This window comes from Phalangium opilio, unplaced genomic scaffold, assembly GCF_054372755.1.
Source record: "Phalangium opilio isolate 3A_F unplaced genomic scaffold, DU_Popi_V2 ptg000206l_1, whole genome shotgun sequence".
Taxonomy (NCBI): domain Eukaryota; kingdom Metazoa; phylum Arthropoda; class Arachnida; order Opiliones; family Phalangiidae; genus Phalangium; species Phalangium opilio.
In genome coordinates, this window is record NW_028324216.1 from 672,030 (window position 1) to 697,310 (window position 25,281).

General features: G+C 35.8%; 2 protein-coding genes across 4 annotated transcripts in view; both read left to right on the plus strand.

Annotated features, from left to right (window-relative positions):
- Positions 1-25,281, plus strand: part of LOC149621399 (uncharacterized) — a 69,544-nt gene that overhangs the window by 21,561 nt on the left and 22,702 nt on the right. For 2 of the 3 annotated variants that reach the window (XM_089853798.1, XM_089853797.1), the window contains exons 2-7: positions 2,778-3,861; positions 3,945-7,284; positions 7,377-7,475; positions 7,559-7,648; positions 7,740-7,823; positions 8,416-8,749. In XM_089853798.1, coding sequence (XP_089709924.1) covers positions 2,778-3,861; positions 3,945-7,284; positions 7,377-7,475; positions 7,559-7,648; positions 7,740-7,823; positions 8,416-8,496 — 4,778 coding nt within the window. In that variant the 3' untranslated portion in view covers positions 8,497-8,749. Of the gene's footprint in view, positions 1-2,777; positions 3,862-3,944; positions 7,285-7,376; positions 7,476-7,558; positions 7,649-7,739; positions 7,824-8,415; positions 8,750-25,281 lie in introns of those variants that run through there. The other variant, XR_016375104.1, reaches the window with a different exon arrangement.
- Positions 22,135-23,271, plus strand: LOC149621404 (uncharacterized). Its single transcript, XM_089853749.1, has 4 exons — positions 22,135-22,214; positions 22,540-22,629; positions 22,693-22,797; positions 23,008-23,271. Exons 1-4 carry the CDS (start codon positions 22,191-22,193, stop codon positions 23,119-23,121), a joined length of 333 nt encoding a protein of 110 aa, XP_089709875.1. The 5' UTR covers positions 22,135-22,190; the 3' UTR covers positions 23,122-23,271.

Consider the following 25,281-nt stretch of genomic DNA (forward strand, 5'->3'; position numbering starts at 1 on the left):
AATCCTGTTACCGTCCCTACGTGACCCGATTTATAATATATTACCTAACCCTAAAGCCAAATAGATTTATCAACGACCTGATGGCACCCAATATATTTATTACTACGCTGATATCACCATTAAACCTAGATAACCGCCGTTACTCTATAATTACAGCCTAGGAGGGTTTTAAAACAAAATAATTATTGCATATTATATTTACATTTAATTTTGGAATATGTACAGGGCGTTCGTGATAGAACATTGGTTTCCCAAAGAACACCGTCTCCCTTAATTTATGCCATCGCCAGACTTATCATAAACACCCTGTATATTTTAAACCTTGAAAGGCTGGAATTTAAGTCGCTTAGAGGTTCAACTGGAAAGGTCCTACCACCTAAGGTGCTTCGGTTATATTATTTAATTTTGTTTACGATCTATATGATTTTTTTCTTTTTTCTTCTTTTAATATTTGGTTTCTTTTTATGTATGCTATATCTATATTTACTTTTGGAAAAATTATTTTTCCAAATTTGTTTTAAAGAAACATTCCTATGCGGCGGTGTCGGCTGTTTTTATCATGGTCCCCGTAACCCAAAATTTACATAGCGTGGTCGTAAATAACCCGCCTTTTTAGTTTTTAAGAGTTGGTGCCTAAAAGGGGAGTGGAACTACCTACACGCTATTAAGTGTTTTTAAAGGGATATTGAAGGACGATTAATTGAAATTTGTGATGTTGATGCCTATGGTGCAGATACCGATTTTAACCGATTATTTATCCCTATGAAACCGATATCGACCGATTATCAACCGATTTTTATAGAGTATCAACCGATTTTCATAGATTATTAACCGACTTTAATCGATTTTTAACCACTTTTAATCGATTTTTAACCACTTTTAAACTGTTTTTATCTATTATCTTTTTATCGATTTTCAACCCATTTTTTTACCGATTTTTAATCGATTTGTACCGATTATTAATCGATTTTTACCAATTGTTAACCTTTTTTATCTATTAACCGTTTATATCGATACCCATTTAAACCGATCATCAACCCATTTTTACCGATTATTAAGCTATTTTTATCGATTTAATTTTTTTACCGATTATCAACAGTTTTTTATCGATTATTAACCGATAAATCAATAAAACCTCGAACCAGTTAATCGGTAAAAATCGGTAACCTAAGGAGGGTGAAGTCAGATAAATTCAATGCGCACATTTCCTCAAGTCTGAACCCTAAAATAAAAAAAGTTCTCAAGTACCACGTTGACTCCTGGTCCTGGGGTATTTCATTATCACTTTAGATCATCATATATTACGTAAGAAAAAGCTACTGGTTTTTTTTGGGGGGAGGGAGTGAATATCCTGCCCCTTAGGGTTAGGACAGCATAGCATTTTTTTTTCTTTTTTTAAAAGTAAAGTCTACGGTATCTTAAGATGACTTCAGGAGGTGGGATGGAGAGAGAGAGGTGAATCAAGTATCTACATTCATGTCTTGTCTAAGACGGAAATTTTTGAAAGAAAAAAAAAACCAAGAAAAAAACCCCCAAAAAAACCTGGTACCTAGTGGCGTCTAGATAGAATGTTAATTTTGTACCGTAGGGTCTATATGTCCACGAGTAATATCTTAACTGGTTAGGGGGCATATATCTTAAACTAACGGCCTTGCGGAAATCCGGATTAGAACTGTAAAATATATATATATATATGTGTATAGATATCTTGAATTTTAGCATCTTGTCTAAGATAAAGGTGACTTCTCCTTACTATAGAGTGTAGAGACGTACGTGTGTTGTACACTAGAGTTTATTCAGGATAAAAACCCTATGAATTATTGACCCGCTGAATGAAGACCGTCCTTTTTTATTTTTTTAAATTTTTTACGTTTTTTTATATATTTATTTTTTTTTTTTTGATGTCGTGAAATATTTTTTTATTGGTTTATAAAGGTTGTTACTTTGTACCTAGAATTACGGGGATTTTTTGACTGTCAAGGGATTATCAGGGATTTTTTTAACTATCAAGGGAATGTTGGGGAATTTTTTAATTGTCAAGGGATTGCCAGGGATTTTTTAATTGTCAAGGGAATGTCAGGAATTTTTTTATTTTGCCAGAGAATGTCAGGGATTTTTTTAATTGTCAAGGGATTGCCAGGGATTTTTTTTAATTGTCAAGGGAATGTCAGGGATTTTTTTTTAATTTTAAGGGAATGTCAGGGATTTTTTATATTGGCATGGGAAAATTTATGGATTTTTTTAAAATTTACATGGGAATATTTACGCATTTCTTTAAATTGGCATGGGAAAATTTAGTGATTTTTTTAAATGGTTGGGGAAAATTCAGGGATTTTTTTAAAATATCTTACAATCAGGGAATTTTGAAATGAAAAATCGATGGGAACTTCAACTTGAGATAATTTGAAGACGCGCGATTTACCTAAATAATTTTGTTAACTTTATCGACAACGAATTGTATTAAGAAAGAAAATAGTTCACGAAAGTGATATGGTTAACCTCCCAAATCAATTTGTAGATGTGATGTCAAGGCAAACATTTTTGTTGTTTTTTTGGCGCGAAACTAAAAATAGGCGGGAAAACTAAAACTTTCCGCTTGTAGCTCGTATTTATTGGCGCGTGAAATTTATGGGCAAAAAGTCTTGTCTAAATTTAAAATACGAGTCAAACCAATGTATAATTATTTTAAAATATGTTATTAAATATACGTTACCAGAAAGTTAGTTAATACCTGTATTTATAATTGATTTAAATCGTATTTTAATTTCCTTCTTAAGGTCAGAAAATTCCGGGTGAAGGTGACGTCCCGGCTTATCGATACTACGACCCGTTTTATGGCGCGGAAACCCGACTCAGAAGTGCCCCCGACGGTGACACGGAAAGGGTCAACGCTTTTGGTCGACCGTACGCCTTAGCCAAACCTTCCATACACTATGTCGATCCAATCGCGTCTCCCGAACCCGTCAAACCATCTGTGGAACCAGCCAAACCTTCTCCGGAACCTCTTAACCCTTCTCCAGAACCGGTTCAACCTTCTACTGAAGCAGATCCCATACAACCATCTTTGGATGAAACCAAACCGTCCCTAGAACCTGTAAAGTCCTCGTTGGAACCTGAGTCCGCCAAACCCACTTTGGAACCTGAACCCGTTAAACCATCTTCTGACCCTGAACCCCCCAAACCCACTTCGGAACCGGAACCGATCGAATCTACTTCCGAAACCGCCAAACCATCCTTGGAACCAGAAACATCCTCCACAGAACCCGCTGAAAACTCACCCGAACCCTTGAAACTGTCTTCGGAACCCGTCTCTGAACTCGTTAAATCTTCTGAACCCGAGAAAATCGACACTTCATCAAGTACTTCCACCATTACTCCAAGTACATCATCCGAAAGCGCCCCAACTTCAACTGAGCAAGCGACTTCGAAATCAACAACCCAAGTGGAACTTGAAACTGAGACGTCATCTTATACTCAACCGCGAGCGGCTGGGGTTTCAAGTTCAGACGATCTGGTGACGGACGTACCCCAACAAGATCTGACCAGTAATCCAGAATTGGCCGTAGTCTTGGACGCCAGACGTCGTCCTAATGCCACAAGTGAAACGACAACCCTAAAGTCACCAACCACCAGAGACGAAAGTCTTTTTGATAACACCTTATCGGAAGCGGCTGAGTTTTTTAACAGCAGAGACAAAGAAAGCTACCAGTTTAAACAACAGATTGCTGCTGCACAACAAACTGACCAAACAACAAAGCCGTCGGTACTTACTCAAGATTTAATTGATGTTAATCCATGGGTACCTGCTCCGTCCAATAGATACAAGCCATTAGCGGTTGAGGCCGAAGCCACAACTCAGAGGTAAGCTTAATTACTTTGAAAATAATGTTAAAAACAATTATACGTAATTAACAACCCCAGTACTACAATTTTATCGTTGTTAGAGTACAACAAATTATACAGGAAGAATCTTCATCTGAAGGTTACGGTGTGACAAAGGTCACCGAGCTATTTTCAAACCACGGTGGTGGTGCTGCGACCACTATCGCTGACCGATATAAACCCTTACCTGTTGTAGCAGAATCATCGCAAAATGATGAACCAGTACCCCAAGAGGTACAGTCAACCGTGAAACCCGGTACCACGGAACCAATCCTAATCGTGGATAACCGTAACCCAACAACGCCCATGGCGGTACCTAAACAGGGAACGACGACAACGAGCAAGCCATCAACCTCGGCTATTTTCTACAGTTCAACATTGTTCTATCCACCACCGGTCAAAGGCGTCTATGCTAAACGTCCTCAGAGACCCACAATACCGCCGGCTGCAACTAGTACCATTGTTGAGGATAATCATAGTAGCCCTAGCTACGAGGCGGTTGAAAGCGAACCGGACATAACAACAACGACTCAAAGGTACCCGGTTAAGGGTAGACCTCAACAACCGACATACGCCCCAATTGAGGCCGAAACCGAAGAAGCTGTTTCGACAACTCGAAGACCCATAATAACTATTGATGACTTCATCAGACCATCTCCTACGACACAAGTCCCATACATAGGACGACGTCCAATAATAAACCCTTATTTAAAAAGACCAAGTCCACCGCCCGCTCGACCAATTCAACCGGCAAAGTTACCATCTACAACGGAAGGTACTACTACTACTTCTACTGAGGCTTTCGACGTCAGATACCCACCGCAGCCAATTAAAGCCCGTCCTGAACGACCCGAAGTGTCGGACCTACCTAACTTTACTTACGAAAGGTACCCGAGCACACCCAGCACTACTACCGAGGATTTTGACGTCAGGAACCCACCTCAACCTATCAAATCCCGTCCTAGTTTGACCAGTACCGACCCCCCTACGACTACCACTGAAGTATTTGATGTCAGGTACCCACCACAACCAATCAAAGCACGACCAGAGCGACCACAAGTATCGGATTTACCTACTTTCACCTACGAAAGAGATCCAACTACTACTCCTACAACTACCACGGAACATTTCGACGTTAGGTACCCACCTCAACCTATCAAATCGCGTCCTGGTTTGACAAGTACCGACCCTCCTACTACTACCCCCGAAGATTTTGACGTCAGGTACCCACCGCAACCAATCAAGGCCCGACCAGATCGACCACAAGTATCGGATTTACCTACCTTCACCTACGAAAGAGATCCAACTACAACTCCTACAACTACCACGGAACATTTCGACGTTAGGTATCCACCACAGCCAATTAAATCGCGTCCTGAGCAGCCTCAAAGTGGTGACTTCCCCAGTTTTACTTACGAGAGATATCCAAGTTCCCCGTCTACAACTCCAGTTTCGACGGAAGATTTCACCGTTCGTAATCCACCAGAAGGTATCAAGGCCCGACCAAGTCCCGCAACCCACGGTACAACCATATCCGTATTGGATAATCGCAACCCACCATATCAAATTATCCCAGCTTTGAGACCATACTTAAAAATCAAACCAACACCTTTACATCATTCTCATTCTCAAACACCATCCTACGAAACCACAACTACCACTGAGAGTTCTTCGAAACCCAGCAATGCCCTTGAAGACAACAAGAAACTCATTGCGGAATTAATGGAACTTTTGGAGTTACTTGAAAGACAAACTGCACAACGCGAAAATGAACGTACCAAACCTCCACCGAGTAGTACCACACAAGCATCGCCGGATTACTCAGTTCCTGGTGAGACCGACGCACCATCTTATCCTTACCTTGGATACCAAGTTGGTAGTACCAAAGTTCCCGGTGAATTAAGCAGCGAAGTTGTTTTTGATAACCATAAGACAACGCCTTCCATGGGACAGTATTCGAGTACCGCTGTACCCCCGACAATCTTAATTGAGAACAATCACGGTGGTCCCTCAACCAGACCAACCTCAAGACCACAGTATCAAAGTACCGTCAGTTCCTCCAATCAGAAGCTGACCACTTTAATGGACAAATACACTACGCTTTTGCCACACCTTTTCAAACCAGATGGTCCTAACCGATACGACTCTAATGTTATTCAGCAACAAATAAACCAATTGAAGACCAAACAAAGACTGACCACTGTGTCATCGAGGGACGAATCAACTACGACGTTACTACCAAGAGACCCAGTGACGTTCATTTCAGTTGTCACATCCATAAATGAAGTTGATGGGGTTACTTCACCGTCTTTGCAACAGTCTCTTGATAATTCCCCATTAAATCAGGAAACATTACCAGTTCAAGCCGTGGTTTCTGAAGAAGAAAGGCCAGTAATTCAACAAGAGCAGCAAGAAGTAAGTCAAGAACATATCCCGGTACAAGCTGTGGTTGCTGAGACTGAAACCCCGGTCGAACAATCTCAAGTACCTTTACAACAAGTACCTGATGTACAACCCGTCGTAGCCGAAACCACTACTACCCAAGCTCCGATTCAACAAGTAGAACAGGTTGTCCAAGAACAAGTTAATCAGGAACAATTACCAGTACAAGCTGTGGTAGCCGAGACAACTACCGCTCCAGTTCAACAAGTGGTACAACAAAGTATATCGCAGGAATCCGAGACGGAACCTCCTGTCGTTCAACCGGTTGTAGCCGAGACCGAAGCTCCTGTAGTACAGCAGGAAGTGGTACAAGCGGTTGTGGCCGAGACTGAACCTCCTGTGGTCCAACAGGAAGTGGTACAAGCAGTTGTAGCCGAGACGGAACCTCCTGTGGTCCAACAGGAAGTGGTACAAGCGGTTGTATCGGAAACTGAGCCACCCATATCCATCAAAAAACCGGGTACATACGTTCGAGTAACTACCAAGGCACCAACGACGAAGATACCGCCATTAGTGTCGTACCAAGTTAATGGTACCGAGGAAGGACAAGACAGTGCAGTGACTACCACAACACCCGCACCTACTCGTAAACCAACTACCAGACCAACACCTAGCCGTAGACCTACCCCAAGTCGAAGACCTACACCCAGTAGGAGACCAACTCCAAGTAGACGTCCCACACCATCCAGAAGACCAACACCAAGCAGGCGACCAACACCATCTCGAAGACCTACCCCCAGTAGAAGACCAGCACCAAACAGGAACCGTACAACAGTCGCCCGTCCTAAACCATCAACGACAACTACAAGTGCGCCTGGACCAGATTTATCCTTTTTCCAAGTTACCAACTACGGTCAAGGTACTTCGAGGCCAGCAGTCACTTTCAATTTCGATATCAATAATCTCCAAGCGGCTTGCTTACGACACGTTAATAATTCAACCCTTAGGAGAGCCGTTATGGTAAGTAATTAAACCTATGACATCCTTAAAACTATACAATTCTAACTTGTGACAAAATGTCATGAAGCCTAATTTGACTTTGAAACTTGTAGGTTCCAGGATCGAATGGTTGTGGTTACCGATGCTTTACTGGTTTGTTTACTCATAACCAGTACAAGATGCCTGACGATACCACTTGCGGAGATAACAAGGTATGTCTCAAAAACTTAACGCTTTAATTACAAATTAAGTTAAGTTATTAAATTAATTTAAATGTAATTTTAAAATGACGCAGAGGTGTATGAATGGACGGTGCTTCCAAGAGGAAGATATCAGAGCGTGCCAGAAGTCAGCTCGCGGAAAACCAGTCAACAATATAGTGCCGGTAAGCCTAAAATAATTAATCAAAAATTCGTCTAAAATTGGCCTACATTCATTTTGTAAAATCACGTGTTTTTACTTCGTTTTCGGTGAAGGTTTTGTGCAGTGCGGTATGTAATATTGAAGGCTCTCTAGATAGGCTGGTAACCAGAATCGACGGCGCACCTTGCACCAGAGTGGTGAGTGGATATTTAACTTTTTCTTTTTTAAGTACTTCTACTTAAGTACTTGGGCTTTTAAACCCTTGTTTATGCTTAAGCTTATAAATCCACCTTGGAGTTGGGTTGGTTTTTGGTAGTATTTGCTATCTATGGCTTGGATTTAAGCCTTTGCCTAAGCAATTTTCGGGTTTATTCTTTAAGCCTTGGCAAAGGGTGCTTAGTAAGCCTTTGCTGGTGTTTGGTGCATTAAGGCACCGTGGTACTGGCGATTTTAGGGGGCAGTTGGTTAAAATAATCGAGTATCTTATTGACTTTAGTTTAAGCCTTTGCTTAGATAACTATTTCGTACAATGACTAAGCAATTTACTTCTTTATTAGAAATGCTGTTAAGCCTTGGTGTAGGGTAATTGCGCGCGCATTACTAAGGTTTTGGAGCTTGTAATATCATTATACACGGTGTTGGTTAACCCTTGGTCTATATTCCCGCATCTCTTACAACATGGTCGCAATTTAATTGCTGGTACCCAAGCATGTGATCCTGGTGCAATTGGTTCATGGTACAACGGGGTCAAATGAAACCAATAGTGACCAAATATTATTATCAATTTAGGGATTTTTCCGTTGTCGAAATGGTCTTTGCGTACCACCAATTGGACCAACAACCAATACAGCTGCCGTGACCACGCAGTAGTGACGTCACTTAATTTGACCAACCGTGACCTATTGACCCCCATATATTTTAGTGATTGAAAAAAAACTGAAATGCAATATTTCGTACCTTATTTAAAACATAATTGACATAAAAATTGAACATTTTTGTGTTAAACACAAAAAAACATGGAATTCAAATCAAACCAAACATTTTTTTTGGGTGGCATATTTTTAATCATCATCAATTGTCTTATTTATTGAACTTAATTTATTAAAAAATTCATAGCCATGAATATTTAATTTATTTTTGCATTAATTAATTAATAATTTCTGGTAAGTGATAAGTACCTTTTACTTTCTACTACAGACTTCTAAAATAGGACCAAATATTACATACATTACGTTTAAGAATAATTAATGATTCGCTATTTTTTTAAATAGACAATTAACTTTCAATTTAATGAAAGAATTTTAAGAACTATTCATTATGAAACGGGGTGGTAAATTTATTGGTGGTATTTTAAAGGGATAGTCTCACGTAATTCATGTGGAATTAAATTTAGTCCACGAGATTTGATGGTCTTTTAAAGGGATAGTCTCAGATAATTCCTGTGGAATTAAATTTAACGCGGGATTTAATAAAAATTGCACGTGATGGGATAAAACCAATCGTGGCGCGGCGCGAGATAAATAGGAGCGTGACACGTGGATTTTACTAACTAGAAAGCAGGGCGTTACGCGATTGGCTGGAGGTGCAAGTTTAAAATTATCTATGAAATCTATTCTAATTTAACTAATTTGAATTTTAAAATCATTCGAAGACGTTTCAGATTGGTCTCATAATTAGCAGAAGAATCTAATTAATAAAAAACATCACTTTATTTTGAGTTTCACCCTCCCTTTAACGCCCCTAAACATTTTGAGGGTCAATACAATTATTATTATTATTATTTTATTATAGGCGACTATCACTTTAAGTTGAACGTTCTCTAATGAATTGAAACGTCAACTATAATGACGGTATTTTTGTTTTGAAATATTCGTTATATATTTTATATTACAGTTATTTTAGTGGGCAAAACACATTTCCCAGAATTTTTTTATTTAATTTTTTTGCGGGTCAAATCCCCCCCCCCCTGTTTCCCGCCTTTTATCCTTGGCCCCTTGAGGCTGCGTTTTGATTGGTTTGTCGGCCATTGAACTTAACCGACTACCGCCGTGTAGAGGTCCAGTCCACCTTGATGATATAATTTTAATTACTTCCTCTAAGCCGATAAAATTTCCCTGAAGTTTTTTTTAAATTTCTCAATTGATCTCTTTCTCTCTCTCTCCTTGTTTTTCTAATATTTATTTTTTATATTTTTATAAATTATTTTTCTCTTAATATTTATGCAGGTTAATTGCTAATTAGAGGGTATTTGTTTGACTTATTTAGTAATTTATTGTTTGAAAGTGTAGGTAGGTATTAGTTTTAAATTAGGTTCTGTTTATTTATTTATTTATTTATTTATTTATTTATTTATTTATTGTGGTGTTGTTTTGGTTTTGTGGGATTAATTAAGAACTGGTTTACTAAGATGTTTTGAGGGTGTGTTTGAGTTTTCGTTAGCTTTAATTAGTTTGATTTAATTGAACTTAAATTTAGAACCGGTTTAATTACTAAGAGGTTTTGCAGGATCTGTTTAATTAGTTTAATTTTACTTTACTTAATTAAGGGGGTATTTAAAATTGACTGTAGTTTGTAGTGGGGCTGCTACAGTATATGGATATCCTTCGAAGGTCAAGGAATTATGAAATGAACCAAATTACGTAATTAATTCAAAGTAATTTAATTTAATTTAATTTCACATTAATTATTTTATTTAATATTTCAGCTGTTATTCATATTATTAGTTTTATAATCTGAAATTACAAAAGAAAACAATGCTTTTATTAAACACGTACAGTTCATTGGGTTTTTCCTGGAATGCATACAGCTACTAGGAATAATAATGTACGTGAAAAATTTTTTCACTCAACGTATCTAGGCAGCTATTTTTTATATATGACGGACGAATTTTGCCCAACCTATCTCGCTATCCTTCTTAGCTGTATGTATTCCAAGGTTTCCGTTGAGTGACGTATTACCTCCAATAGGTGGGGGGAGGGGGGCTTATGTCAAAGGCTCTTTAGTCTCTTTGCATCTCCCATCAGCTGAACAAGTACCATGAACGCCATTATCCTAAAATACCAAAAAAAAAAATTCGAAACATAAGTTTATAAGATATGTTCCTTCCATAAGTATGACGCGTAATGCTAGAATTATTAACTTACAAGACGAGTGGTGCAAAAATCGCCTTCTGGTGAATATACATTCTTCATAGTGCCGTCGTTTTTGTAACAAGTAATTTCGCAAATTTTTTCTGGATTCTATAACATTTTTTAATTATAAATTACATTAACTTTAAATGTAATTAAAGTTAATTAAGTTCTTAATTACCTTAACACCGTAATTGTATCCCAGTTTTTGGCATATTTGCAAAAGACGGCTTTCTTTCAATAGGCAATACTCGTGTATGCAAACCTTAAGTTTTAGCAAGAGCAAATAGAAAAAAATAGAATGTGAGGTACAGTAAAATCTACCGTTTTAGTGTACTGCCATCTCGCGGTATACTAGGGGACACCGAAAATCTACTTTACCAGCCACCTCCAGGTGTTGTAGGTCTACAACAACTAAATCTAATCTATGGGATAATAATAATTACTCCAATTGAAGCAATTAAAATATAATCATTCTAACTCATTAATTAATTTTTCCCGTGTGTCAATTACGCATGCAGGCTCAAAATTCAACATGAATTAACAAATAATGTCACCAATCACCAACCGAATTGGAGCAGTTGTGGCTACTGCTATTTTCTGCAGCTGGGTATAGAGGGAAATTAAATGTGATGAAAAAGATAACTGCATACAGTAATATGTATAATATTAAGTAGATTTGATTACAATCACTGATTGGTTGGTCAAATTGGTCAACAGACAATTAAGAAGCTTTGACTAAGTCGTTAAGTGAATATTTGTTGATGTACTTACCGATCTCTTGCCGCAAATGCTAAGAAATGATCGTAGTGTCTTGTATATTTTTCCAGAACCATCGCAGTAAATATAGCAAGGATTATAATTGTCCTTAAATTAAAACATGAAAAATAATTATAAAAATTTATTATTTTTATCTGTATTTAAATTGCATAATCGCTTATACCACAGATGCTGGTATTTCGTAGCCAGTATTCTTACAAAACTGGGAGTCGGTGTCACCCAAGAATTTGATCGTATCTAATAAGAGGTTAATTTAAAAAACCTTAATTTAATTATTGCCAAGAACATATATTAGATCTGAGAAAGTGTAAATGTCCATCGATAACCACAGCAAGTTTTTATGGGAAGAAAAAAACTGGGTAAGACAATAAGTTGGGAGAGGAATTATAAGTTCCGGGACCCTCTTGCAACGTCGCCCCAATTTATTTCAACATTCTCAGTTATTATATGGATTCTACTTACCAGTCTTAACAAAATTAATTGTTGTAGAAATTAGCGTAATCGCAAGGATTATCGACATCATTTTAACACCGAAAGTTTTAACTAAACTGCAATATAATTTTCCTTGAACCTTTTTGGTAAAATTTTACTTTTAATTTTAATTAATGGGTACTTCATTAAATTAATTTTTCTCGTATAGAAACGTAAATTATCTAGGGTGATTTAACTCCAATTGAATTTAAAAACAATATTCGATTTAAATGAGTCGTAATTTTCCCAACTTAATTAATTAGAGCTTATTCATTATTTTTTTAAATAAATGTCAAAGCTATGATTTTAACACAGGAATACATACAGCTACTAGGAATCATTGTGTACGTGTCATTTTAGCAACGTGTTTAGGCGAGGTTTGGGGGAGGAGCTAACTAGACTAATCATTATGTATGACCCATTTTACCCAAGCGGATAATATAGCCTATCTCGCTGCGCATTACGCTTCAGTATGGCACTACTTCTTTGTATCATTTATTATCAGGAAAAATCATGTTAAAAATTTACGCGAAGCAATCAATGCTAGTTAATAATTTTATTATGTTATAGGTACATTTGAGAAAATTATATTGAATCTTATTATTATTATTTTTATTTTCAAGTTGTTTGTCAATCATCCATTATTAGACCTTTTATTGGATTGTAGATCATTTTTAACAGGGGACGTTTTTCGTTTTCGTTGATTGCCCAACATGTGAATCCGTAACAAATTCCAAGTCGACCGTTAGTCTGTCAAATTAAGAGTGAAACTTTTGTGAAAGAACCACCATAAGTTCATAAGATATGTTGGCTATAAGTTTGTCCAGGGATAGATTTAATTTTATTTGTAGTAATGGAGAACAGAGTAATCTGGGCGCGCGTCAAAGTCCCGGACCCCCTTCCCCGGGACGGAGGGGTATGAAAGAAGAGGCGGGTCATAGCGACAGAGGTAAAAAGGAATTACGTATTTTCCGCCGTCCACGCATCAGCAAAGTCATCAAAACGTAGTTTAAGTGAGCCAATAAGATAATTTAAACTTTTCGTTACGTGTTGGAGGGAGGGGCTCTATACTGGGTGGGCTATGAGTCAGACTGAAGTAAATACTAACCGTTCTTCATTCCTACTTCTAAAATTAAATATATCCCTGGTTTTTCACTGGTTACAAACTGGAGCTTGTCACGAAGTGACCTATAGGTAGGTCATAGGTTCTAAAGCGGTCAGGTATCTTACTTTATCTGGTTTGTCAGTTGCGTGGCATAAAGATCCATCAGGTTTATGTACTCTCTCGTGCCAACTTGTTGCGTTTTCTTTGTAACAGTGCACTACGCATGTCAACGTTTCGACTATTCGAACGTTTATTTTTAATGAGTAATTTAAGTTAAATTAGATTAATGTTTAATAGACCATTTGCAATTACCTCCTGTTTCCTGAAATGACAGAAAAATTAAATATAGTCATTTAAACTTTTGCTGGTTAATTGCTAAGGCAGTAATACATACAGCTACTAGGAATCATTGTGGCCCCATTTCTCCCGTGTTAATTTCTATATTAACTAAGCTCCTCCCACAAGAAGTTGCATAGATACGTTGAGTGAAAATGGTTTTCACTTACACAATGATTCCAAGTATCTATATGCATTCCAGGCTAATTTATTTTTACCGTTCCGTAAGCGTAGTCCTTATTGGCATTCTTGCAAACTGTCGTCAAAGGACCGTCTTTACGAATGCATTGGTTTTTCAAGCAAAACTATGTGTAGAAGAATACACGGCGTTTGCAAAAATTTTACAAAATTAGCATATATTTTAATTAATTTTATGGTGTGATCATAGATCATGAAGGTTAACTTACCCTCTGATGTCCGCAGACACTATAAGGTGGTCTTGCAGTTAGATATACTTTGCCACTAACGTTGCAGTAAATGTAACAAGGCAATGGTGTTGTCTTTTTTAAAAGTAATAATTAAAATAATTAATAAATTTGAAAATGAATTAAATAATTTTCCTTCCATACCACATTTTCGGCAACTTTTGCATGGGCTCCGTATTGTTCGTTGCAAAATTTAGCATCGGTTTCACCAACATATTTTGGTTTACCTGTGTAATAAATATACATCCTGTATATGCGTAATTAACATGAACTAATTAGTGTAAAAATATTATGTTCACCATTGTAGGCCCAAGATTCTAAGCAAAATAGGTAAAGCAACACCAAAATTGCTAACATTTTCATTTTAAACCAATGGTTTTAAAATCCACTTCTGAATTATCTTTGCGTTGAGATTTTAGAATCGATTCTTTGATAAAATCAAATAACATAAATCTAATATTTTTTTAAAAAAGAATTGCTGTCATAAATTGAATTTTTCATTAAAATTCAATACTGAATTATCTACCTTGATATTTAATATTCTATTATTTGATTAAATTAAATCAAATAAATTTATTGATACAAAACAATATCAGTATTGTTTTCTAATTAATGATTTGAATATATCATGTCATTAATTGCAATTTCAAGGGCTCATAAGTAATATCCGTAGATATTGAAAACCCAATTTTAATTTATTCCTAAATGGACAATACTCCCATAAATTAATTAACATTAAATTAAATTGAATTAAACTAAATAGACGTGGTAAAATCCATATGATACTGAATTTTCTTCATTTGAGATCTGATATTCCTTCAAAGATGTCTGTTGTTGCTACCTTTTTTTGCGTTTTGATTTTTGTCGTGGAAAATTCAGTCTCTTTTATGGGTAAGCCACGACTTAAATTTAAATACTAATTATATAATTAATTGATATTAATTAAATTTAATTAAAGGGCCGCCGTTTCGTGGTAAAAGTGATTTGACATATTGTAAAGAAAGATACGGTTACCAGGCTCTAGAAGTTTACGAATATGTTAGTTGTGTTTATTTTTAACGGTTTAATCAATTAAGTTTTTGATTTAATTGATGCGGTTTTTTCCTAATTACAAATTTAAGATTGAAGATCCGAATAACTGCTTAATTTACTGCAATGTTTCGTCGGTCATAAAGAGAACTAAGAGACCAAAATATAGTTACTGCGGACCTGATAAAGTATTTAATTATTATAAAACTTAGGCCTACAACTTTTAAAATAGTTGATCAGTTCTACATCTCGAAATGATAAGTTTATGCCATCTTTCTGTTACCCATGGGAGTGTGTAAAGCTGACTCTAAACCGTGAGCATAGTGACGTTGCCTTAAGGGGGAGGAGTTAAGAGTTTGGGACCCGCCCACTTTAGCCATACACATTGGTAATAACGATTGTCCCAAAATTATAATTTTATACCCTTTTTCTTGGACTCGGATGATGTGTAGGACTAAAATGGGGCTAGGTATAAAGCAGACTCTATACTACGAGCGTAGTGACGTTACTTTAAAAGGGGAGGAGTTTAGAGTTTCTGACCCACCCACTTCAGTCAGACACATCGGATAAGCGAATCGAGCTAGTTTTCCGTGTATCTAGTACTTTCCAATGTGAAATTGCATGCAAATGGACAAAACATTTCTAGATTTTGAACTTGTTGCTATTCAAAGTTTAGAAGTTGAATTAGAACATATTTCTCATTTTTCGCAAGGTTTGCATTGACGATAAATGCACTTTTCAAGATCCGGATATTGTTAGCTTATGCAAAAGTGAAGGGTACAACGCCGGTGAAAGGGTACTGTGTCGGGTTACTAAAAATTTTAAAAATGACCAGTTGACCCTTTTGAAAAGAAGTCGGTAATAGTAAAGTAGTCTGGTGTGTTGACCATCTGATGTGTATTACGACAGAACACTGATGGGTATGTTTGTCAACAAGGACTTATTTAATTGAGATATGGCTTCAAACAATACGGACCATCCAAATTTGGTGCAGGACTGCATGTAACGTTGAATTAGCCCCATCTAGCGTCTTTGTTGTCAACATACCGTACAATCAGTGTTCAATTTTAACCCTAAATCAAGCAGACGATACTAAGCCTCGCCTCTTTTGAAAAGGGTCACGTTTTATACGAGATTTTTTTTTAAATCTTTATTGTAATATTTTAATATCTGCAGTCTGAAGATAATTCTTGCAAATATTACTGTTACAAGCTTAATAATTACGAAGATGTAACCGAACCCAAGTTAAGAGCCGCTGGGACATTCTGCAGTAACTCAAACGTAAATAAAATGGGATATATATGGGGGGGGGCTAATGGTTCCTAGTGGCTTTATGTATTATTTTTTTAAAAAATTAATTATGGTTTGAATTAAAACCAGGATTTTGGAAGTTTTGGTCGTTGCGACTGGAACGGTAATTGCCAAGTTAAAAATCAACCACCATTCGGCGTTGCGGGAATTGAGCGTAATCCTTCGTTAAAATTATATTCAGGTTTAATTAAATTAGATTAAATTATATGTACTTAAGTACGATAAAGATGCTGTAATGTTGTATTTCAAATTAATGTAGTCTTTAAATTAATCTGCACTATTATTAACAATAACTTCAAGGTTATCCGTCCAATTTCAAAGCTTTCTGTTTCTTCTATTTGTCTCTGGTGTTATTTTTTCCAGTTTCTTTCAAATAAATAAATAAATTTCAAATGCAACCGAAATATTATGGCACAATTTTAATAAATTTTATTAATTGTTTAATCATAGCAACAAAAATGAAAAAACACTTTTAGTTTTTATTGACCAAGGAGATGATTGCATCTGTTCTTATCAGACTCAGACATGGTTCTGTAAAGAAGTGATATCTAGTTTATTAGGGAGAAGGTATAAGATGCCTAAGTATTCGCGCGCCATAGTCCCCCTTTCAAAATACAAGGGGGGACGTAAAAGGAGGCCGCCAGGCTATTTCGCCTCTCCTCAGTCGGAAAATAAGTAATTTTCGTCATTCGCGTCGCGCTGACGTGCACGAGTTTTCAAGAACCAATGAGATGATTGCTGGTTGTAATTTAGAGGCGGCGGGGATTAACTCCGGACTTACGTAACGTTTGGACTGGAGATAAAGCTGTCTGGAAATGTGGGGCGAATTTATAACTTCTCCCTAATAAACTAGATATCACTTCTTGGTTCTGTTGTATTATCGGTTGTTATCAACATTTCAAATGCAACCGTAATATTTTAGCACAATTTTATTAATTCGGTTTGGTTTATTGTTTAATTATAACAACATAATAAAGAAAACTTTTAAGTTTTTATTGACACAGAAAATGTTAATAATCTAATTCAGGGTTGTATCTGTTGTAATCAGACATGGGTCTGTTGTATCGGTTGTTATCAAGCCTCATTAGTCGGTTGTATCTGTTGTTATCGGGCCTGCTGTAATTTGGCCTGATTGGATTGTATCCTGTGTAATATTTCCTGGTTCGGTTGCCTACGTTGTTATCAACCATAGTTCCTGGCCGGTTCATGTTAGTTGCAGCATTGTAAATGCTACGCAATAACGGAACTGTTTCAGTTAAGCAAGTTCCAGTGTGTCCGCAAGAACCTAGTTGGCCATTATTCTGGTTGCATTTGTAAATTTTAATTATATTATTTGTTAGTTAGATATTTAAAGGTTTAGGATACAGGGTGTTCTTCCAAAAAGGGATGGTAATTATAGTACCGAATTACAGTGAGTGGGAAATCATCAATTTTGAGAATCGCAAATGTAGCTATATACTTTTTTCTATGAGCAGCCGATTTTGAATGTCCCCATAAGGGATGCATGCACCCACTAACACAAGTTATCATTTTGAACATTGGATTGGAGTGTTTTCTGATTAATTTAACATAAGAAACTAATTAACACACAATGATATCAAATTTAATATCCCTTTTGGAAGAACACCATGTATAATTCCATCTTACAGCTGCAGTTGCGCATGGTGTATCAAATGGCATATTAATATTTTCAACGACTCCATTTATTCCATAACATGATATTTTGCATATCACCTCCGGATTCTTTAAGTTCATAATAATAATAAAATATATTGAATTAGGAAGGTAGGCCTAAAATTCGTCATATATAATGATTAGTCTTGCTAGCTCCACCCACAAAAAAAAACGAAAATCCCCCTAGGTGCGTTAAGAAAACTATAGTACACTATAATTCCTAGTAGCTGTATACATTCCTGATACATAAGTTTGTAAAATTCATAATAAGTAATTGATTACCTTAAATACCCCATCAACGTATTTCTTATTCGATTTAAGGATATGAGTTAAGAAAACTTGTACATTATAATTCCTTTTAACTGTATGCATACCTGATACATAAGTCTATAAAATTCATAATAAGTATTTGATTACCTTAAATGCCCCACCAACGTATTTCTTATTCGATTTAAGGCAAATTTTTCCAAGATTAATGTCGTTTCGATAACATTTGTTATCAACGCAAATCTGTTTTGAAAAAAAAAAGTCATTCTGTATGGTAAATCGAGGGGGTAATCACCCTTATTATAATGAGTGACTAGCCCCTCGGTACGAGTTTTAACGAATTAAAGTTAAATATTTACCGATTGTTTTCCACAAACGCTTTTGGGTGGTCTGGCAGTTGCATAAACGTTTCCGTAGAGTTCACAGTAAATTAAGCAAGGATTGAAGTCGGTCTTTTAAAGCGAAATCGTTAATTTTTTCAAAGTTAATTAGGGTATTTTGTTAATTTAAGGTTTTGTATTTTACTAACCACTTCTGTCGGAATTGTCGCCTCGTAACCAAAAAGAATATTGCATATTTCGGCGTCATCTTGTCCGATGAAATCTAGCTTATCTTGAAATTGAAAAACACCAAAATAAAAATATAATTAGAATAAAACATTTTCTTTTTGATAAATTTGTTTAAACTGGTTAAAATATTTTTAAAGTATGATTCTATCACGTGATGCAGTCGTTACATTACCTGTAGAAACGTATTTAGCAAAGGACAAAATTGCTATGTACCATATCAGAGACATTTTTGTTCTGAATAAGGTTTGCAGTTATTTTAATTAAAATAGTGATATTATTAATTTATAGAAGTGATTGTATTGCTAAGGTAATTTAGTATCGAGGTTTAATTCTTTAATTTATACGCGACTGTTCTGTCTTTGATATTAATACCGATTTTTATTCGTAAGTCATAAAGTTTAAACGTTCAATTGATTTTAATTTATGTTTCTTTTGTGTAAGTGAATATGTACGACATGGTTCAAGTGTCAAGGTCTAGAAGGTCAAGGAGCTGTGAGGGAATTTTTAGTTCGCAATGTCAAGGGGCTTTGACGCAATTTTTGAGTTTGTAAGTTCAAGGTCTAGAAGGTCAAGTGGCTGTGACGGAATATTTAGTTTGTAAGGTCAAAGGGTTGTGACGCAATTTTTGAGTTCGTAAGGTCAAGGTCTAGAAGGTCAAGTGGCTGTGATGGAATTTTTAGTTCGTAAGTTCAAGGGGTTGTGACGCAATGTTTGAGTTCGTAAGTTCAAGGTCTAGAAGGTCAAGTGGCTGTGACGGAATATTTAGTTTGTAAGGTCAAGGGGCTGTGACGCAATTTTTGAGTTCGTAAGGTCAAGAGATTGTGACGCCATTTTTGAGTTTGTAAGGTCAAGGGGTTGTGACGGAATTTTTGAGTTTGTAAGGTCAAGGGGTTGTGACGCAATTTTTGAGTTCGTAAGGTCAAGGGGTTGTGACGCAATTTTTGAGTTCGAAAGGTCAAGGGATTTTTAAACCGAGTTTGTAGTTTAACAGCAACGTTAGTAAAATTTTTATTTTAATTATAACTTTAATTGATATTATTATACAAATAATAAGGAAAGGCATTGTTTATCCTGAGACTAACTACCTCGGAAGACCGTTCTCCTCGACGATGGCATTGCAAGTGTACGAAGTGCATCTTCCCAGTTTAAGCTGCACAATATGTCAATATTATTAAAAGCGACGTCAAGTATTTTAATCTAAATAAGATAATGAAAATTACGTCAGTGGTACGGCAATACGTCCCCGTTTTTTTATGAGCGTTAGCTTTGTAAACGTAATTTTTGTCGTAACATTTAACGTAGCAAGAATAAAGAGGTTGCACTTGAAAAGAAAAATGTATATTACTAGGGTGTGTTTAATTACTATTAGCCTTTCACTACAAATGAAAAAAATATTGAAAAGTTCAGGTAACATAACTAGCCGTTCTTTTAAGGTACAATGTTATGTTACCTGAACTTTTAATTTAATATATACTCACAGTTGTAGGCCTGAAAAATATTATCAAATAATATTTATAAATCATATTTTTAATTGTTCGTGATGGTTAATTTTCTTTTATAACTTACTAGACCGTATTGATAATCGGGTTGACAGACTTCATTGAATATCTTGTTGCGGTGATGCTCGGCGCACGTTTTTTCGACGCAATACTGCAATTATATAGACGCAATTAATTAACTCTTAAAGGCCGAGTTCCATCGAAAAGAGTTCTAGCGAACTGAAAACCGAGCATCGAGACTAACAATGAAGCAACCACGTGCCGATTTTCGAATCTCCGCTGGGGTAAAAGATGGAAGAAGGGTTCTAGCTAACTGAAAGCGGTGCAATATGGTTCTAGCGAACTGAAGCTACGCAATGGAGAATTTCCATCAGGGGAAAGCAAAAATTCGAGAGGAAATAAATTTTAAAAGATTTCTATTGTTCATCTTCAGTTTGCTAGAACCACATTGCACGGCTTTCAGTTAGCGAGAACCCTTCCAACTTTTGACCCAGCGGGGATTCGAAAATCGGCACGGTCGCTTCATTGTTAGTCTCGAAGCTCGGTTTTCAGTTCGCTAGAACCCTTTTCGCTGGAAGTCGGCCTTTAAGTACAACTTTAGTAAATTTACCTTTCTGTAGCCGCATACGCTTAACTTTGATCTTTCGGTTTGGTAAACTTTACCAAATGAGGAACAGTATATGTAACAGCTGTTCGGTTCACTCTACGCGTAAAGATATTTTAACAAAAGCTAGGGTATTTTTTTTTTTAAATCATAAATACTCAAGTACCACATTCATCGCGACTTTGGCCTCATCTCCGTATTGCGATTGGCAAAAATAGGCGTCATCTTGACCGATGAATTTAGGTTTACCTTTATTGAATATATAAGGTATTTCTGATAAGTCTGATGGCATAAATTAAGGGAGACTGTGTTCTTTGGGAAATCGATTTTGAGTCGAAAATGTTAGTAACTTCTATCGCCTCCATTTTGTTTACCACAAGGTACTCAAAACCGATTTCCCAAAGAATTAGCATCCCTTAATTTATGCCTCATCACCAGACTTATCAGAAACACCCTGTATTTTTAAATATTATAGATAATTCTGTATTAATTTTATACCATATTCGCAAAATACGTTTTGACTAAAATGCACCAGTAAAATTGAAAAAGTTAAAATTGCGAATTTCTCCTTCTCAAAATTCATTGCAAAAGATTAAGTTTGTCTTAAGGATTTTTGGGGCAAATATGCGTCGATACAAACGAGGCTCTATAGCAACGATTGAATTAAAATTATAAAATCAATAAATACTAAGTACCGTTAAGGATATTTTATTAAAAATTATTAAGGTATTGTTTATATTTAATTTTTAACATAAATTTAAGTTGAATTATATTATATTATATTCTGTTTAAAACTGAATGGAATTGTAAATTTAATGTTGATTTAGAATGGTATTGAAAAGTACACTTTTGGAATCCATAAAAATAATTTAACATTTCAGTAATCGTAAATTTGCATATATATATATATATATATTTAAATCGACTTTGGAATTATTGAAATTATCAGTATCGGGCAGCGTTTAGTACTGAATTTGATTTCCAATTAGATAGTACAATGTTGAACTCTATCTTAAACCAATTTTTCATTCTAATTTTCGCGCTTTTTATGATGAAAAACGTAGATTGCGTTTCAAGTAAGATGATATCTCTAATTTAAATAATATCCTTAATTTATTTATTAAATTTAATTGCGATTTTAAGGGCAACCGTTTCACGGTCGTAACGATTTAAAATATTGCCAGGAAAGATACGGGAAAATGGCGCAAGGAACTTTTAATCCAGTTAAGTCTTGGCGTACGCGTACGAGTTTGAAATAGTTAAAGATTTTGGTTTAATTTTAAACCTAAAATAGATTGAGGAACCAAATAACTGTCTCATTTACTGCAATGTATCGAATGAAATACTTAAAACTTGGAGACCGGATATGAGTTACTGCGGAGTGGACAAAGTAAGCATTTTCTGTGATATTGCTTACTTGAAGTTTAAATGTTTTAGCATATTCAAATAGATCTCTTTGATACCTTTAAAATGACATCAACCGCGTTTAAATCGGATAATAAATAAGAAAGTTTGAAATTTTCAAATTACGTCGTGACGTCACGAAGTAATTTGAAAATTTCAAACTTCCTTATTTATCATCCAATTTAAACGCGGTTGATGTCATTTTAAAGCTCTCGATGAGATCTTTTCGATTACGTATATACATTTTAGGCTATTAGGTAATTAAATATTTTAATTTGAAATAAGTAATACTAATTTGACCTTTGATGTAGTATTGCATGAGTGGTGAATGCTCTTACGAAAATCCAGAGATTGTTAAATTATGCGTCGAGTCTTTCAGTGGCTATAACGCCGGTGAAGTGGTACAAAACACATTTATTAAGTTTCTGAATTACTAACTATTAATTAACTATATTTAATAACAGTTGGAAAGTAATTCATGCAAATACATTTGCTACAATCGCGCTTCACCCACTTCGATCTCCGATGAAAGAATAAGACCTGTTGGAACGCAATGCAGTAACGCTCGAGTAAATATCTTAATTTTGAATGTAATCAACGTAATATCAATAGCAAATAGAAATAACACAAAGTGATAGAGTGGCTTTAAGTAGATAGTAACTATATTTGCTCCTGATATTAAGTTAGATCTAAATAATGTCAGCTTACTCTTGGACTGGGATGCAGTTTTTTAAACCTAATTCTAAAATCGAAAAAAAAAAATAAATTATGGTTTTCAGGATTATGGCGCTTACGGTCAATGCGACACGAGTGGACAATGCAATACTAAGAACAAGGTACCCTTTAGTCGCGATGATAATAAAACCGTAAAATTATTGCCTTACGAATATTAAATGCAATGCGGATTTACTTTATTCAAATTATAATCTTACATAATTATTAAATATTTCAACTTCTTTGGTAAATATATTGGAATTATTATTATTTTTTTTTTAATTTTAATCAAGTATGGTTTATGAAGCAGCGCAAACGGTACCCCGGCAAGCACCAACGTTTCTCTGTTGAATAAAATCGAGAATTAAATAGACCATAACATAACATAAGTTTATAAGTGATATGTTCCTTCCATAAGTATGAATGCTTACTGAGAGACTTTTACAGCTCGAGATAACTAGTTCGAGAAGGAGAACGACGGAAGCGAGTCAATTGAAGTACTAACTACACTCGGGGGTTAATTAATTTTGCAGGACTTAATTCCATCTAGCTCTCCTATTTAGTCCATGAATTACTAATTAGGCCTTTGACAGCAGCGCCTCATGCACCAGGCGTACGTCAGTCGCTTTACCTCGAATATATGACCTATCTCACTCACTTCAAAATTACAAGCTCCAGTTTCTAAGTTACCAGGAACCAGACTTTACAAACTTATGGATGGAACATATCACTTATGAAGATTTGTAATGATTTTGTTTACCCCTCTAAGACATAAAGATCCCTGTCTAGCAGGCGAATCAAAAGCTTTGTTACTTGTGTCGGTTGCCGCTGGAATGCACACCAGTGTGCACTGAGCACTGGCGGATTTCTAAATGTAGAAATTAAGTTAAAATTAATTTAATATCATAGTAAAAATAAATAATAACCACCAAGAAGTTTGACTGATATAATCGGCTAATCGGTATACCCACAAAACCCGAATTCATAGAAATTAACATTGGGGGTACACAATTATTCCTAGTAGCTGTATGTATTCCTTTAATCTTTAACTTATTTCATAGTTACTTGAATCGCCCTATAGCCGGTTCCGGCAGAAGTACAAGGGAATCCTTTGTCGCCATCCTTTGAACTTACTTGGGCTGTGCATTTTCCTTTATAACAAATCTAACAAAAACAGTTGGTTTAATTAGGAAATTCATTATGTTCCAGCAATTAAATCTTACATTAGGTAATGTTTCGCTGGCCGAGCAGTCTTCACCATCTTTTTTATAAATCGTCCTTCTGGTTCCTTCACTTGTCAGGCAAATCAGTTCGCAAGGTTGATTAGGATTCTTTCATTGTATTAATTTTTTGAGTTAATGATGGTAATTAATTTGGATGTATATTATTATTATTTATTTATTTTTGGTAGCTTACTAGTGTACCGGTAGCGGTTGCATCACCAGTATAATTTACGCATAATTGAGGGCTTGGTGACAGAGCGTATAGAGATGGTACACCTTCTTTTTGCTGGTAACTGAATTTCACCAGTAAAACTGTGAAATATATTAAATAATTAAGGAAAACATGAACTTTTGAACGTAACCTCTATAGGGGTAAAACCACCAAGAAGCGATATCTAGTTTACTAGGGAGAAGGTATAAATTCGCCTTATTTCTAGCTTTATCTCCAGTCCAAACGTTACGTAGGTCCGGAGTTAATCCGCGCCGCCTCTAAATTACAACCAGCAGCTTCTCATTGGTTCTTGAAAACTCACGTCAGCGCGACGCGAATGACAACGAAAATTACTTGTATTTTCCGACTGAGGAGAGGTTAAATAGCCCGGCCTCCTTTTTCGTCTCCCCTTGTATTTTGAAAGGGGGACTGCAGGACTATGGCGCGCGAATACTTGGGCATCTTATACCTTCTCCCTAGTAAACTAGGGATCACTATATTATGGTAGAATAATACTACTCCATAGAAGCTATACCAAAGTTTAAAACTTCTAATTTTAACACTTACGAATGGCAACGACGCTGAGGAGAGACTTGGCACCCATATTGAACAGTAATGTATTACCGAATGTAATGTCACTCCGTGGGTAAAGGGTTATATATATATTTCGTTTTCTATGTCATTACGTCATCGAATTACATTATCACCAACGTGTAATATCCGATTGTTTATTGTTCCTTCATTTATACGTCAATCAAATTATTTTAACGAGTTGGGGAAATTTGCAGGCGTTTTATTTCCTTTTTGTAAATATTTGAGATCTTTATTTATTCCGAACGGACGTCCCTATTTGGGTTCAGTTCCAATTAATTTTAATTTAAAGGCCTCTTCAGACGATAAAACCT

Excerpts from the sequence above, each read along its gene's own strand:
- LOC149621404 (XM_089853749.1), top strand. The coding sequence starts at position 22,191 with ATGAGTTACTGCGGAGTGGACAAA. Across the intron at positions 22,630-22,692 it reads GCTATAACGCCGGTGAAGTG|TTGGAAAGTAATTCATGCAA; the intron begins GTACAAAACACA and ends ATTTAATAACAG. Across the intron at positions 22,798-23,007 it reads CGCAATGCAGTAACGCTCGA|GATTATGGCGCTTACGGTCA; the intron begins GTAAATATCTTA and ends TATGGTTTTCAG.